Source organism: Squalius cephalus (assembly GCF_949319135.1).
Source record: "Squalius cephalus genome assembly, chromosome: 23".
Taxonomy (NCBI): domain Eukaryota; kingdom Metazoa; phylum Chordata; class Actinopteri; order Cypriniformes; family Leuciscidae; genus Squalius; species Squalius cephalus.
Genome location: NC_137144.1, coordinates 9,379,034 through 9,396,322, shown reverse-complemented (window position 1 = coordinate 9,396,322; position 17,289 = coordinate 9,379,034). Strand labels below are relative to the sequence as shown.

At 39.2% G+C, this 17,289-nt stretch overlaps 1 protein-coding gene across 2 annotated transcripts in view; it reads left to right on the top strand.

The window, feature by feature from the left end:
* The window catches only part of b4galnt4a (beta-1,4-N-acetyl-galactosaminyl transferase 4a), a 192,671-nt gene that overhangs the window by 163,317 nt on the left and 12,065 nt on the right, over positions 1–17,289 (top strand). For both annotated transcript variants that reach the window (XM_079859705.1, XM_079859704.1), the window contains exons 9-12: positions 6,627–6,693; positions 15,021–15,164; positions 15,374–15,483; positions 16,147–16,247. In XM_079859705.1, the coding sequence (XP_079715831.1) occupies positions 6,627–6,693; positions 15,021–15,164; positions 15,374–15,483; positions 16,147–16,247 (422 nt within the window). The remainder of the gene's footprint in view (positions 1–6,626; positions 6,694–15,020; positions 15,165–15,373; positions 15,484–16,146; positions 16,248–17,289) is intronic.

The following is a 17,289-nucleotide window of genomic DNA, read 5'->3' as shown; positions in this document are numbered from 1 at the left end:
GCTAAAAGCAGGTTTAAAACTTGCCCCATTTAAGTCAACAGGGTGCACATTTTAAAAAGAGGATAACACGGTGTAGGCAACACCGATTTTTGTCGTTGTTCTCTGTACTGACAGCACTCCAAATTTACAAAAAAATTAGCTCAATGTTAAAATTGACCGGAGTTCTCCTTTAATATTTTTATATACTTTTATTCTAGTTTCTAAATTAATGCTTGTGTGAATTTCAAAAAACCAGTCAAGAGTCTTTTCCGGGTCAAGATATGAAAGAAATTATATTATTTTAAGATAATAAAATATAATATTTAAAGGGACAATATGTAAGATTTTTGGATTAAAATATCCAAAAACCACTAGAACAGCGTTATATGTTTTGTTGACTTGTGTACTTACATTACATTATCCCAGATGTTTTCAAGAATGTTTAAATCAAGAGAAATAAGTAGTTTTAACCAGAACACTGACCATGTAACCATGGAAACACCAAAGACATTTTAATACATAATGTGTTTTATTAGAAAAGGGAACAACTATTTGGATACATTTAAAACAGAAAACTAATCATTGTTATACAGCTCAACACTGTTAGTCTTATTGTTTGAATCGCTTGTTTTCTTGATTGTCCGCGAGTACCATGCCTCAGAAAAAAACACTTATTTTGTCAAGTGGCTAACATAACATAATCAGATGCAGCTTTACTTTCTTTTTCTCCTTCATACAATATGCTTTCAAATTAATTGCATGCCATTTATCAACACAAGCCATCCAGCATTTATTAACCCTCTAGGCGCCACGGTCGAGTTTACTCGGCACTGAATAAAACGGCCGATTTTGTCAAATAGGGTGTCAAATTTAGTTCGACCTCCCCTCCACTAGTTAGCAGACATGTCATACTTCATCCCCGACTCAAAAAAACGTCATGCTTCTATACAAAATCTTCGAGCTAGAGCGCATTGAATCAGTGCGAACAAAAGCGGAGCTAGTGTGCGAGTGAGCCATTTTATCAGAGCAATATTGTCAACGTCAGCGAGTATATGCATTAGATTATTATTATTATTATTATCTAATGGCATCAATAAAGCTTACCCGCAATGAAGTGTTGGGTCTTCTATTCGCGGACCCTGATTCTGAAGGGGAATAACGTTATCTGCCTTCAGAAAATGACGGTGATTCTGAAAGTGAAAGTATAGCCCTACACCAAGCACAAACGGTGAATCTTTTGCCCAATATAGATGGTCCTTTGCCCAATGTCAGTGGTGGGAACAATGTTTCCCTGGGTCGGAGTGTTCATCACGAAGTTAGCAGGCGTGTTAGTGTTGTGAGGAACGAGGCGGGAGATTTTTACCACGCTAGCCATGGTGACCGTGTGCCTCTCCACAATCGCGGCGACAGTATTGTGGTGGAGGCTTTGTCTAATGCCACTGGGTATGTTAGACGAGGTCGAAGTATTCATAGGACAGTTAGGGGGCAACGTGGAGGGAGGGTGGGGAGTCGCAATGACAATGACAGTAGTCCGAGCTGTGCCGCCACCATATGACGTCATAATATGCAAATTAGATGGGAAAATGTAATCCCTACATAAACTTTGGGTCATCCTTAATATTTCTCTAATTTACAGAAATATACAGAAAGTCTCTATCTTTTATCACTTTTAAGATATAGCCTTTTGAAATTAAGATGTCAAAATCGAACAATTTAGGAAAAAACCGCTGGCGCCTGTTGTATTACATATTTATTAAATGTTTAATTTAGTTTTTCCACTGCAATAGTATATAAACTGATAAAGTTTATTGACTGATTTACTGAGTCTCCAGCAAGAGTCTCCTTTTCTGCCAGACCTGTTTTCTCTATTGTGTTTTAAATGAGTCAGATCACTTGATTCTCACCTTTCGGAGCCCAGACGTTGAATCGTTAGGTTGATTGACTTTCACCTTTTGTCTTTAATGGCTCTGGGATGGCTCTTGGAATTGGAGTTCCTGGCCAGTATCAGCATGTGAATAGTTATGCTGATTCAATTGGACTCAGAGTAGGGTGTGTTCCTACTTCATTTGCATGCTTTGTTCAGAGTCTCCACCTCTATGTAATCCCTCCCCCTTGGAATGTATATCACTACTAGTGGTCGACCGATATATCGCCGAGGCCGATATATCGGCCGATATATGGAATTTTTTAGATATCGGCATCGGCCGATAAATCTTTCCGTTTGGCCGATATATTTCAAAACAGTTTGTGACTGTGCATTAGCGCTTTTTTCCACTGACGCGAACAGAGCGAGCGTGAATGAACTGAATACACTCGCTCTGCTCCGCCCAGCACCGTAAAACAAGCCACTCAGAAGTGAAGCAGACATCTGACAGACACAGTAAATGACCATTCGCATTCGCTTTCTAACCTGACGCTACATTGTGTTACACACAAAAACACTCCGGCGTGCAGCAGAGTCTATTCAAACAGTACCGTGATATGTCAGATCCGCAGCCCAGCGGTAGCTCCAGTGGGGGTCACAGATGTGATATAAACGAATTCAAACAAAACTGAAAACATTTTACCTCACAAACAGTCAAAAATCCTGTGACTGGCTGTTCCTCAGATACGCGCGTTGTTCTCGGGTTACGTTTAAACTAGACGCTGTTTTCCAACGGACTCGCGTGCACGGAAAAGCTGGGTCGCGTCACTCGCGTGCATTACAGATCAGTTGGTCGCGTGAGGTGGATGAGAGGAGAACACTATGTAATAATATTACATTTGAAAATAAATCCTTGAAAATGTTATTCACTATCTACTGTATTTATTTATCCACCATGATTGGCGTAATATCGTGTGTAGTATACATTTTCATATGTTCATGTATGTCATGCAAATACATGTGACGGCTTGCAACGTTTTAAAGAAACAAACAAGCAAAACTAAACACATAAATCATTATTATTTAAATATACTTGAAGTAAAACAACCTTAAAAAAAGGTTGAACTATTTAAACTATTTTAAAGTAAATAGTGTAAATAAACTATGTGAGATTTATATTTAACTATGTTGTACATAAAATGTATGTAATCTCACATACTATTTTGTCATTAATTTATGAATATTGTTTAGATTGGTTCATTAATGATAAATGTTATTTGTAACCTGCAGTAAGCAGCAGTAATTATTTATGTGACTGAAAAAATGACTGTAAATATTAAAGCAGACAAGAAGTTGCACTAAAACTTTATTTATTGAAGTGTTACCTTACCTTTTTGTTTACATTTTAATTTCTTAGTAAATATTTTTTATTGCAAAACATTTTTTGCATAAATAGTATGTACAATAAATGTTCATTTAGTTTCACCAATATTCTTTATGTCTCTCATTTACTGTATTCACATGTATTGTATCGGCCTCATATCGGCCAATCGGCCAATCGGCCAGATTGCTTTCTCAATATCGGCATCGGCATCGGCCATTAAAAATCCCATATCGGTCGACCACTAATCACTACAATACATACTGTATTAGAGTTAGATTATGTTGGATTCCTGCAGCCACGTACAGCGGAGTTCTCAATAAAGAATTACTTCTGTTGAACGCGATCCCAACTGTCTCCTGGTCTCTGCTTCGATGAAAGAAAAAACTTTACAACACGCCTAAAGGGTTAATATGATATTCTAATATTGATCTAGCTCACTGCAGTGTGCAACAAGTGTCTCATAGCAGCCGCCGAGCAAACACAGAGTAATGATATAACATAATTTTTTTAAAAACAGACAAATGTAAATGATAAAAACAGGGCTGAGTTTCCCCACATACGCGTGACCTGAAGAAGCGGAACTTCGTTGTCTTGAACAGGCGACCTCTAGTGGCGAAAGACTACATATTGTGCCTTTAATGTGTGCTTATTATTGAAATTTAGTTTGTATATATTTATATGTGATGGTACTATTTATTGAGCATATTTTAATTTGTGTTGACATAAAAATGTTAATAATTAAATAATAATGAAAATTAGAATGAGAATTTGAGGGTAAAATGTGCTTAAAATGTGCTTGTCAAAAAGAGATTTTGGAAAGAAATATGACACGAAATGTACCCATATATATTCATCTTTACTGGTCGTTCCTCAATAATATTTTGAGTGTGTGTGTGTGTGTGTGTGTGTGTGTGTGTGGCTGTGGAAAATGGCCTGTCTCCCCTAATTACAGCAAGCATAAGCAGAAGTGACATGGTAATTGCACACCGTCATTAAAAGAATTGTAGCTTGTCGGATGGTTTGTAAGTGTGCTGCTAAAGAAGCTACTGTTGATGTGTGTGTGTCTCATTTCCTGCTGTGTGTTGTGTTGTGATTGGATAGGTGAATCTGTTTAGTGAGGGTGACCTTGCTTGAAATGTAGATGAATAAACAGCAGATTTCCCTCCATCTTCTTTAGGTCCATTCATTGTTCATCAATATTTTTTTTTTCTTTTTTTTTTGTAGACAATACAACACACATAATTCCACATGGACCATTTTGATTAATATTTTGCTGTTTTCTCCAAACTTCCAGTCAAGTTCAACTTTTACATCATGTCCTAAACAGTTTGATGCGATAAAACGACAACTGATCCCATCTCTTCCATCGTAATCAGAGTTTATATTTTAACTAGCCTCAACTGCAATGTGACGATATTTCAGCCCGTTCTCATCCCAAGGCGTCATATACTGGTGCTTTTGACATTTCGTCTACATCCAACGCACATGACACCCTTTAGCGTCAATATGAGACGCAGATAGATATGGGCCAGAAGGCGCCTCCTAGCGGTCTAACCCTAACCCTACCCCAGACCTAAACCTACCCATAACCGAACAAAGCTATCTGCGTCTCATATTGACGCTAAAGGGTGCCATGTGCGTTGGATGTAGACGAAATGTCAAAAGCGTCAGTATATGACGCCCTAGGATGAGAATGCATTGGATATTTTGTCAGTTGTGCAACATTTCCACTTTCAGTGAGGTCAGAAACTTGCCTTTGCTTCTAATGGACTCGATCACAATACTTTGCCTATCTACACCATTTCAACACTTTAATTAGCCATCGACATGCCACACTAAAGGGTTTGATGATTTGATTGCGTTAACTTGACGTTCTAATTTTACAGAGACGTCCTTTGTCTAGAGGTGATTTCATCACTTTGTGCAATACTTTCATTTGAAACTTTATGTCTTATTGCAGATTCTCTTTAGTCTTTTGTTGCCAGACTTTTGACTGCCAACATAAAGACTTTTGACTGTCAGGTCAACTTTGCAGCTTCTTCTGGCCAAACACCACCCTCTTAGACAAGAAGGGACTCTCTGACTGATGCAACAGACCCAAACTCATGGTGGATTCCCTCTAGGTCGAAATCGTGATGGCTTTCCGGCCCCCCTGAGTCCGAGCTCGGGACAAAAGGTCCAGGCTGAATTCTGGTTCTGAGCATGACAATTAACGTTACCTGTAGTTTTAATAGAGCACAGTTCAGTATAGTATGATTTCAAATCGTACCACACATGGAATCTAAGCCTGGTAAGCTAAATAGCTGATTTTGCAGCACCCCAATGGAGAAAGATATTAAAACTGTACAAACAAGCTCAGACAAAAAGGACAATTCAACAAAGTATCTGTTCTGATGGGAACACGTTGTCTCAGGTTTCTCCTACAAAACCCTGATTATACATCCCAATTGGCCAACTTACAGTATACTATGCCCTTAAAGTATGTACTCTTTTTGTGAAGAAAAAGTACATACTTTTGAGTGTGTAGCAGAAGAGCTTTGGGACATATTACAGTGTCTTTAATGGACAGCTCTGTCACTTTGGTTTCCTGCATCCTTTCACTGTTTAAACTGCCCTGTCAGTCATCTTGTCACAATTAAAATCTTTCACATTTAATTGAATTTCCTACCATTTCGGAGAGAAATGTAGCAGCACGTTGATCTGCCAGTCGTTGGTATTTCATGCGGAGACTCTCCTCATTGTGTTGGCAATTTGCATAATGATGGACGTATTTTTACAAAAGCTCACAATACTGTTGTAGATCAAATATAATGTGGATAACACTGAATAAATATATTTTCGTCAGGTTAGATACTGATTATTAATCACTCAAACCCCTGAATCTAAGCCTCTCTACTTAACCGACGGACTCGCACATCCGCCATGTTTGTAGTTCGAATCGAATGTGGGCAGTATACGCCATTACAGTTTGCACGGATCTGCACTTTGGATTCTAACCGGAAAAGTAGACCATCCGGGTATGTTTGGAATACTTATTTCAACATGCTACAATTTGGGACGTACTAATTCTAATTTCGAATACTATTTAGAACGGATAGTGTGCGAATTGGGCATGAGTATCTTTCAAAAGATGAACTTTATAAGCTTGTAATCCTGTAACTGATTCTTCCACAAAAGCACTTGTTTCATATCGGTATCTAAACAAAACATTATTTCCTAGTGGACTGATGAAAACCTATGTTCTTGATTCCCATAAAACTGCCGATTTCAGTCAGATCTTGTTAATATATTGGAGTGCGATATGTATCATGCAGTCTAAGACTGGTCTGTTGGCCGTGCCATATTAGGCTTGAGTCTACGTACTTTCTCTCTAACTGTTCCTCTTTGTCTTTATTACAGTGGCGCCCTTTCCTGCCAGGACTCAAGTATGAGGTCATCGATTCCGCCTACATCTCCTTGTACACAGGTAACCCTCCCTCTCTTGCAAACTCCACCAATTTCCAAACTAACCAGCATTGACTAGCCACCGAACTCCCGCCACACCGTCATGCTTTGAGTAGTTTGATGGTGTGACAGTTTGAACTTTAGTCTTTGATGGTTTTCTTTGAGGTGCACGAGAGGTTTCACTGTTTATGAAACATACGGTGTCTCCGAGAGTTGTCGAGAAGGAAGAAAGTGGCTTTTTCAGTATCAGTGAGATTGATGACAGTGACTTCTTCTGCCCGAGGCTGTTTCCAGTCACTGGTCTTTGTGTAGGGGAAGGTACAGTGTGTCCCATTGGGCTTAAAACGACTAGATGTATTAGCCGCATTACACTTTAAAGTTGTTTTCCATGCCCTAAAGTTGTAAGTGGAAGGACTTTTAATAGCATCCTACTGAGTTCACCACTAAATTGATGACTTTAGTAGATGTAATTTGCTTTTAACACTTTTTGGTTGCAGTGCCCTGAGGTGAAGCAAAATTGAAAATGTGCTTAGAGCTGTTGTGACAAAGAGAGAAAGGGCACAGGAAAAAGAGCAAGGTTATGAAGACTCGGTCGGATCCTGCTCACAAAGGGAGATCAGGCATGTAGCGCTAACATCCGTAACGTTGCCATGGTGATCATGCTGACCTTCAAGGATAGCCTTTTGGAAGTGTCTTCAGAGCTTATATGTTTTCAAGCAGTTCACCAAACACACACTCTGGCCTCATAGATTTTACATTAAAGTTGGAAAAAAGATTAACAAATGAGATCTCCTTAATATTTCAATTGTCTCTCCTAGAAAGCTATTAAGATTAACTGGACAGCAAAGTGAGACTTTTGCAGAAGTATCCTGCTTTTTAGGGGGTTCTCCTAACAAAAAAATCTCACGTCTCCTTGAATTTCAGAAGACATCTCAGCATTTTCTCAAACTTTGCTCAGATTTGCCAAGATACCAAGGTCCACTATTAAAAGTCAGGGAACTCCATATGAACTGTCGATCTATTCTTTAAATCGCTTGTTCTACGTGGGATTTCAGGGATGCTGGAGCCTATCCTAGCGCATTTCACCAAGTGAACATGTTCCTGGATCCTGCATCTTTGTTGATCCTGGAACAACATTCCAATCAACCAATCAGATTTGAGGGACAAGTTTACAGTTTATGTCAAGTTTAGGCTCTCAACCAGTGTTTGGTGCTTCTACATCAGTGTTGTTCACCTGTCATTTCCATCTGATTTTAGGGATACATTATAAGTACGGTTATGTTTAGGGGTATTTTATATGGTATTTTTTGGACTGGAATGTTGTTCCAGGATCAACAAAATATGTTGACCCAGGAATGCATCTAAACTGACAAAATGGGGACGTGCCTATCCTAGTGCCTCGGGCCGAAGGCAGGGAAACAAATGGCCAGTTCAGTAGGACTAATTATTCATAATATTAATCTTTGACTAGGTTATCTGAGCTACCCTTACGAAAAAGAAGTTTATTCAAGTGTGCTATTAGTATACTTCTTTTAAACTAAAAATAGGAAAGTATATTTACTTCTACTTCTTATGTACTTCTCGAAATATGCTTAAAATTGCACTTAAGTATACTTGACTTGTACTGACAGAAAAGTCTATAGTAAGTATATTTGGTCTATACTTGAACTCAATCTTTTGATTGAGATCTACTTAAAAGTATAATTAAGTATTTAAGTATAATTGGTTTGTAGTTGTGTTTACTCTTTTGATTGAGTTGCCTATTAAAAACTTTTTTTCAGCTAGTTTTACATACTGTCTTATAGACTTACATTGTTTGAAAATATTGATTTATGAAGAAAACAGATATGTTCCTAATTCTGAGGAACTGAATTTTTGTGTAGGCTAGTTCACTGGTAGAGTACATAGGAATTTACTTCAAATCTACTTTACTCTTTCCCCGCCATTGACCGAATTTCCGGCATTCCGTGTTTTCACTGTTATACGGTAGGGGGCGCTATTACACATCTTCTCTCCAGATCAAAACACAGGTTAAGAAGAAGCAGAAACAAGTGAAAGAAGATTGTTTACACATATGTAAATGAACCCGATCATCAAATATCAAACAGCATATAAGTTCAAAACTGTCTAACGTTACTGAATGAAATGTCGACCCAGGAAGAGGAAACAACTCTGAAGCTTTGGGGATGCTGATGGACTCGATCTTCTCCATCTGTGTTTTGATCATCGTTCTGAATTCCATCTGGATGTAATCTTTGACAAAAATGGGATTTTCTCAGCTTTTTGTTTAAAATGTTGCTTTTTTATGAAACCTACCCACATTCAAGTAAAGAATAATTGACGACAGGCCGTTGAATTATTAGACAAATAATGCACACCCGAGGTGGTAATGCAGCCACGTGAAGCAGAGTAGTATTGAAATAGTGCCCTTACAAGTATACTTCTAGAACATTGATATTAGTATAATTACTACATAAATGATTAAAAATGTACTTGAACTTTACTTAAGTAAACTTAATAAAAGGAACATATTAATTTGTTTTAAAATCTATGGGCCAGATTTACTAACAGCTTGAGCCAGCACAAACCCTCTTTTGGCATTAAAGGTGCTCTAAGCGATGTCGGGAGATGTAACTTCTTGTTGACGTTCAAACTGTTGTCAAACAAAACAGAGGCTAGCTAGACTCTCTCTCCTCCTCATCCTGTCTCCTCCTTCCTCCCCTCCCTTCCGGCTTAAAGGAAAGTCAAAGTAGTCACTACAAACAAAGTTGAGTTTTACTGATACTTCATTCAATGTGTAATGTCGCCAAGTTTGATAAATGCTTTTATATATTGCAGAACAGAATGCAGAACAAGAGAAACATTATCTTAAAATTGTTTCGCCACCTGAGGTTATAACTATAGCTCCCATACAAGGACACGATAATAGCAAGATAACGTTAGCTTCGTGTTTCACAGTGAGCATAAACAACGACGGCGTCGTAAACAAATTTAGTCACAGTTGTCAATAACCTATAAATGAACATTCAAATTCATAACAAACAGTGGAGAAAACAATCATTCACATAAATTGTTGCCCTACCGTGAATTTGCTTGATCATTTACAATAGAGATTGATCACTAGCTACTAGAAACATATATGGCTGCGTTCACACTGCAGGGCTTAATGCTCAGTTCCGATTTTTTGAAAAAATTTGATTTTTTTGCAAGGCCGTTCACATTTCCAATTAAATGCGACCTTTTGTGATTTCCTGTGTGAACGTGAAATGACCCAGAAGTGACCCGCATGCGCAGAAGAGTACTCAACGGTCAACGACGTCACTTGTTGTTTGCGGAAGTAGCTAAACATGGATGTCAACTGTGGAGCTCGTTTAGCGATATTAAAGTTATTTTCCCAACGGAGCCAGCACAATTACAATCTTCCGTGTTTATCTTCTCATTCCCGCCTACTTCAACGCAGAATTATGGCGTTTGTCGCGTATCAATGACGTGCGGGTCGGATACATGCGACCTGGCCGTTCAGACTGAAGTCGCATTTCAAAAGATCGGATACGTATCGGATTTGGACCACATACCCAAGTGGCCTGGGTCGCATTTGAAAAGATCGGATCTGTGTCGTTCAGACTGTCATGAAAAGATCAGATACAGATCGCATAGGGGCAAAAAAATCGGAATTGGGTCGTTTCAGTCTGCAGTGTGAACGTAGCCTATGTTGTATTCACCAAAGTTAACGCTGACTGCATGGTTCTAGCTAATTACATCCTTGTGTTGGTTTGGCGAACATGAACGTCAATTTAGAACGAAAATGGATTTACCTGTTCTGCAAAAACAGAGCAACCTGAATGTCGGATTGGAATCCGTTCTGCCGGCGGAGTTCTCGCCACCTTTCGAAGGTTTTTCCGATGTAAATAAAGTACTTTGCGCGTTCCTTATCCTTGTCCTTGTCCTTGTCCTTGTCCCTCTTCTTTGCAATTTGTTCATCAGAACGTCGTCTCTTTGGTCGTGTGTCGGCCATAATTCAAACTTCCCTCTTCATGCTTCTCTCTCCTCCACACCCCCTTCATGTGTACGTGCACTAACCCCCCAAACCCCACCCTCAAATACTTCTTGCCAGTTATTGGCTGGAACACTGTTTGTTGTGTTTCGTGGTGCGGGTGAGCCGAGTTTGTTTTTGTTGCCGTTTTTTTACAGTTTTTTACAGATCGCGTTTTTTTACAGTGTGTTCAGGGGACAGGCAGCTAGCGGATAGTGAGGAGATGTTTGCTGTATGTGACAAAAAATGTTTTGGCCTAAAAAACGCGTGACATCGCTTAGAGCACCTTTAAAAAACTACTGTCAGGATTTACCGTCAAAATGCATTGTGAAAAATTAGCAATGAAAAAGCACATTATTTTTGCTGCTGACCCTATATGTGTTTGAAGGAGTTTCCCTTTCGGTCGCAAAATTTATGTGAGGAGAGTTTTTAAATAAATCAAGCAACGTGATTTCGGTTTGCGGTAGTCAATTTACTGGTATTTGCGCCATTATTTAACACAAACAAAAAGCATGTTTTAACCCATTTTGCACTTGACATGCTGTGGTAGTTGCTGCTTGGAGGAGAAATTGAAGAGAACCAGGAGCGCATGGAAGAAGGGTGAGAATTTTCTCCACTCGTGTTCATTTAGTGGCCGTTTACACAACACCATAAAACGAACAATTTGTATGTGTTTTGGCCATTCATTTACAAGACAACTGCGCTCTGGGGACCTGAAAAAGAAACTTTTGAAATTGGGTTCTCTACAAAACTACAAAAATACAAAAACGCAATTTGTGAAAACGGTGACGTCATTCGCATGCGTATTATGTGTACAGTCTATATGCGCATAGTTTTTCTTTACAAGGTAACATCACCACCTACTGGCCTGGCATGAATAATACAGTGTTTTTTTTTTTTTTGTCGTTTTCACGGATGTGTGTGATCGGGGATCGTTTTGACAACGTTGTCGTCTGTACGTGAAAACACAAAGGAAAAAGTTATTTTAACGTGTGCCTGTGTTCTTAGTAGATTAGCTGCACTTGATAATCGGCTCTGCTATGCTAATTTGCGTTGGTCATAATGGAAATGATCCGGCTGCGTCTGTGTTTTTTGCGCACTCTCAGTAGATCACCAGCCAGACTTTCCTCTCCCATCTGTGCTTTGATTGTGTTCTCATGCTAGTTTGCCCTGTTTAGTAAATCTGGCCCTAAATACAATTTTCATTTGTGTCCATTTTTATTTATCCTAAGGAATTTTAGGAGAAAGGAAGGATGCTTAAAAGAAAGATTGTGAGCACTAAAACTTGCCTCTTGGTTGTTAAAACTTCATGTAAACTGTTAATGTCACAGTTTCTTTTCTTTTTGCACATTTCGTTCTTCAGAGACACCGCTGTTGGAAGCCGAGGGTTGTGGTAAATGTGTCTCTAGGCAACAGGGTTGGTGAAAGCCATCAGTTCTCCTAAAAGAGTCAGAGTTATGCTTGAATGCCTTGTGTGAAACATCGAGTCCTGACAAGGGCTTTCTTGCATCAAGTGTCAAATACTATGAAATGAGTTCCCTTTAGAATTGTGATTGTATTGTTCATTGTACAAGGCTTATTTTATGCAACATAATGAAGAAACTCATTCATAGTTTGTCTGATGGGGGTGGATTGGGATTGACAACCAAAGGGTGTAAGACCCAGGAGACCTTTTGATGTATGAAAAAGAGCAACTAAAATATTCTGCAAAATAGAGCATGCCACCGCTGGCTATATGCCTCATTTGCATGTGTGAGAAATTTATATTTTGAACACCTAGTTCTGCTGTGGTGCTCTAAAATAGCCCAGGGCCTGAATGGAATGGAAAGTTCTTGTTCCTTAAGTTTCACTACATTAGTGGTTTTGTAATATTAAATACTTGAGTATGTTCCTCTTCGCTTTGGTTCTTGTTTGGATTCAGCTGCTGGTTTCTTTGACCTTTATGCGAACTCCCTTTGAACGAAACACAGAGCTTAAGCACTTCACAGTGTTCATCTCACACACATTAAAGAGCGGAGTGTGTGACAACAGCCACCTCTGCTCTCTCTTACGTTTCAAGCGCACATCAAAGCCTGTCTCATTTGTGTCTTCATCTTTTGAAGGGTGCATGGTTCCATCATTTGTCACCTGGACGCTGTGTTGTCTCTGATGTGGAGTGACCCACATATTAGCCAGGCATTATCATTGAGCTTAACAGACTGCATATTGGCATAGGTAAATTTGTCAAAGGTATCCTGAATGATTGCCAAGGTGTTTACTACACGATTGTTAGGGTATTCTGGATGGTGATAAGCAATTGCCAGGGGGTTGTTAGGTGTGTTCTTGAGAGTTCTGGGTGGTTGCTAGGGCATTGGTAGGCAGTTGTCAAATTGTTAAGGTGTTCTGCATGGTCAATAATGTGTTAATAAACTGTTGCCAGGGGGTTCTGGGTGGTTGTTTGGTGGGTTCTTGAGTTCTGGGTGGTTGCCAAGGCATTGTTAGGCAGTTGCTAGGGTGTAGTTAGGCAGTTCCTATAGTGTTCTTGGTGGTTGTCTGGACATTTCTAAGTGAATCTTAAAGTGTTGTGGGTGGCTGCTAGGGCATTGATAGGCAATGCAGTTGCTAGGGTGTTAGGTGGTTGTCAGTGTGTTCTGTGTGGTTTCCAGGGACTGTTTTTTTTTTGAGTTGCTAGACATTACAGTGTTGCTAAGCACTTGTCAGGGCGATCTGGATGGTTTCTAGGGTGTTGCAGTGCAGTTGCTGTTAGGTGGTTGTTAGTGTGTTCTGTGTGGTTTCTAAGCCATTGTTATGCAGTTGATATTGTTTTCTGGGGGTGGCTATGCAGTAAGGGTGTTGTTAGATGGCTGCTAGAGTGTTATTTGTGGTTGCTAGGGCATTGTTAGGCATTTGCGGTTTTCTAGGGGTTGCTAAGCAGTAGGGTGTTGCTAGACACTTAGTATGGTGTTTTAGGTGGTTGTTATGGTGTTAGGCGGTTGCTAGGTTATTATGGGTGCTTTCTAGGTGTTCTGGGTGGTTGCTAGGGCATTGTTAGGTGGTTTCCAGGGTGTTGTCTGGTAGTTACTACAGTGTTTTGAATGGTTGTAATTAGGGCTGGGCGATATATCGCATGACATTGTTAGGCGCATCTCGTCAGTAAATCGCCATCACCTGCTTTCAGATGGAGCAGCATTCACTACAAAGAGCCGTAGTTAACTGACAAGCTGAGCCATATCGCATTAATTATTGCAGGCGATACGTCCGGGATATTAATGCGATATGGCTCAGCTTGTCAGTTAACTACGGCTCTTTGTAGTGAATGCCGCTCCATCTGAAAGCAGGTGATGGCGATTTACTACTAATCAAGGAACCGGCTTTACTGACGAGATGCGCCTAACAATGCCATGCGATATATCGCCCAGCCCTAGTTGTAATGACATTGCTAAGTGATTGTTAAGGTGTTCTGGGTGGCTGCTAGGGTGGTGTTAAAATGTTGCTAGGGTGTTGTGGGTAGTTGCTATGGCATGTCAGACCTTTTTTTTTTTTTTTTTTTCAGGGAATTGCTAAGCAAATGGTGTACGCATTTGCTAGGGTGTTATGGGCAATGCAGTTGCTAGGGTGTTAGGTGATTGTCGGTGTGTTCTGTGTGGTTTTTAGGCACTTGCTATGTTTTTTGGAGGTAGAAAAGTAGTTATAATTGTGTTGTTAGGAAGTTCCTTGGGTGTTCTTAGTGGTTGGGTGGGAGCTGCTAAACATTATAGTGTTGCTGGGTGATCTGGATGGTTTCTAGGGTGTTGCAGTGCAGTTGCTGTTAGTGGTTGTTAGTGTGTTCTGTATGGTTTCTATGGAATTGTTATGCACTTTTTATTGTTTTCTGAGGTGGCTATGCAGTAAGGGTGTTGTTAGATGGTTGCTAGGGTGTTCTTGGTTGTTGCTAGGGCATTGTTAGGCATTTGCACTGTTTTAGGGGTTGCTAAGCAGTAGGGTGTTGCTAGGTTTTTAGGTGTTCTAGGTGGTTGTTACGATGTTGGGTGGTTGTTAGGGCATTATGGGTGCTTTCTAAGGTGTTCTAGGTGGTTGTTAAAGCATTATTAGACTGTCAATAGGGTTTGCTAAACAGTTTCCAGGGCTCTTAGTAATTGTTTACTGGCCCAAGTCAAAAGGCCCAACCCTGATTCTCTATGATATTCTGGTTTATAGATATGTCCTGGTCTCCTCCTTTTATGTCAATAGAAACTCTTGTTCCATGCTGCCTTTAACAGTCTTTCTGTATAGTGCCTATTCATAAACAATAGCTTTTCATCTCCATTTATCATTCTCCTTTTTCCTCTTTGTGAAAGATGAGAGCAGTTTGAAGATGAACCATGTGGATCACATTCCTCAGACTCTGGCCAGCCACGGGCCCGTCCCAGCAGAGACCCGCACCCACAGCCAACACGGCGCCGATATGCTGCAACCGGACCCCCGCGACACCTTCTACAACAGTGAGCCTCTCTCTTTCTCTTCAGATCCACTTTCTACTCAGTTTATTTGATTCTTCTGTCTCTCTATCTCTGTTGCTCTTGAGTTTATGTCCACTGAAATTGTCTTTCTACTCTTTGTGTTTTGTAATTGCATTCTGCATGATAAATAATTCATTTGATAATGTCCCTCTGGTAATATTTAACTGCCTCTCTCACAATACTCTTCATAGTCCCCATGATTGACCCTGCTCATCTTGAAAATATATTGCCCTCCTGTCTCTACTCGCCAACATATGTGGTCAAAGACTTCCCTATTGCCCGCTATCAAGGCCTACAGTTTGTGAGTATAACACACATGCCAAATATTATAGCAGAAAAGGTCTAACAATTGACTTGCACCTGTTGCCATATTGACTTGATGCTGCTGTGTACTCAAATTTGATGTGTGATTACTGACCTCTTTTGGCTGAGAAATGTAATTGCAGGCATACAATAAAACCCGATCACAGTGTTTGGGATGTTTGGAATGGCATACCCAACATGCTGATTATATTATACTGTATTTAATTTACTGTATGACTTAAAAAAAAAAGTGCTATGTTCAATCAAAGCACACTGTGTGGACTGAACTATATCTCACAATGCCATTTGCGATAAGTGAACCTGGAGGAAATATCAAAGGTCTGTTTCTTGACTCATTTTGTGATTTTAAATATGCCAAGAGTTAAGACATTTCACACAAAATTAGTCCAAAATAACTGTTTTTGATTCCAGAGATGAAAACTCTATACAACTTACTTAATTAAGCAAGAAATACAGAATAATTAAAGTGTTGTTTATTGTTGCATATTACTTTCACATGATATTTAAGAAGAAGAAAAGGTAGGCAGCGTACACATTATGCTGTTCTCTTCCAAACACAGACATACGCCACTGATCACCAGTGAGCTAGTGACATTTCAAGTTAATTATCAGGGTTTCATGCCTGGTGTTTTGTCCGCAGGTTTATCTTTCTTTTGTCTATCCCAATGACTTCACCCGCCTCACACACATGGAGAGAGAAAACAAGTGCTTCTACAGAGAGTCGCCCATCTATCTGGAGAAGTAAGCTTGTGTATAGATTGTAATGACATTAATGCTAATTCTATTCAAAGACTGATCAGCTGTAATTATATAGAGTATATGTAATGTACAGTGCTATGCATAAGTGAATACACCCATGCTAAAGTTGACTAAAAAGAGGAATAAAAAATCATATTTTGGAAATTGAACTTAATGCCTTAATTTTAAAAATTAGGAAAAATCCAACCTTTAAGGACACCAATTTTCTTTGTGAATGAATAATGTATCGTAAATAAATAAATGTTCTTCCTTAAAATACATGGTGCATAAGTGAGTACACCCCTATGTTAAATTCCCATAGAGGCAGGCAGATTTTTATTTTTAAGTATTTAAAAAAAAAAAAAATTAGGATATTATGCATCCTGATAAAGTTCCCTTGGCCTTTGGAATTAAAATAGCCCCACATCATCACATAGCCTTCACCATACCTAGAGATTGGCATGGTTTTATTTCAGTTAGCCTAATAGCAAGTTTTATTTGCATTGAGAGATGATCTTATAGAAAGTACCCCATGCCAATCTCTAGGTATGGTGAAGGCTATGTGATGAAGTGGGGCTATTTTAATTCCAAAGGCCAAGGGAACTTTATCAGGATGCATAGTATCCTGGATCCATGAAGTAACTGGCCTTTAAAAATAAAAATCTGCCTGCCTCTATGGGAATTTAACATAGGGGTGTACTCACTTATGCACCATGTATTTTAAGGAAGAACATTTATTTATTTACGATACATTATTCATTCACAAAGAAAATTGGTGTCCTTAAAGGTTGGATTTTTCCAAATTTTTTTAATTAAGGCATTAAGTTCAATTTCCAAAATATGATTTTTTATTCCTCTTTTTAGTCAACTTTAGCATGGGTGTATTCACTTATGCATTGCACTGTATATTGGGAATAATATAGTATAGGACATTCTCAACCCATTTAGCTTTTGTTGTGGAACTTATTTACAAGTGGAACAAAATATCCAGCTGGAAATAAATTGATCAGGATTTGATTGGATGTTAGGCTGTGATATTAATGGT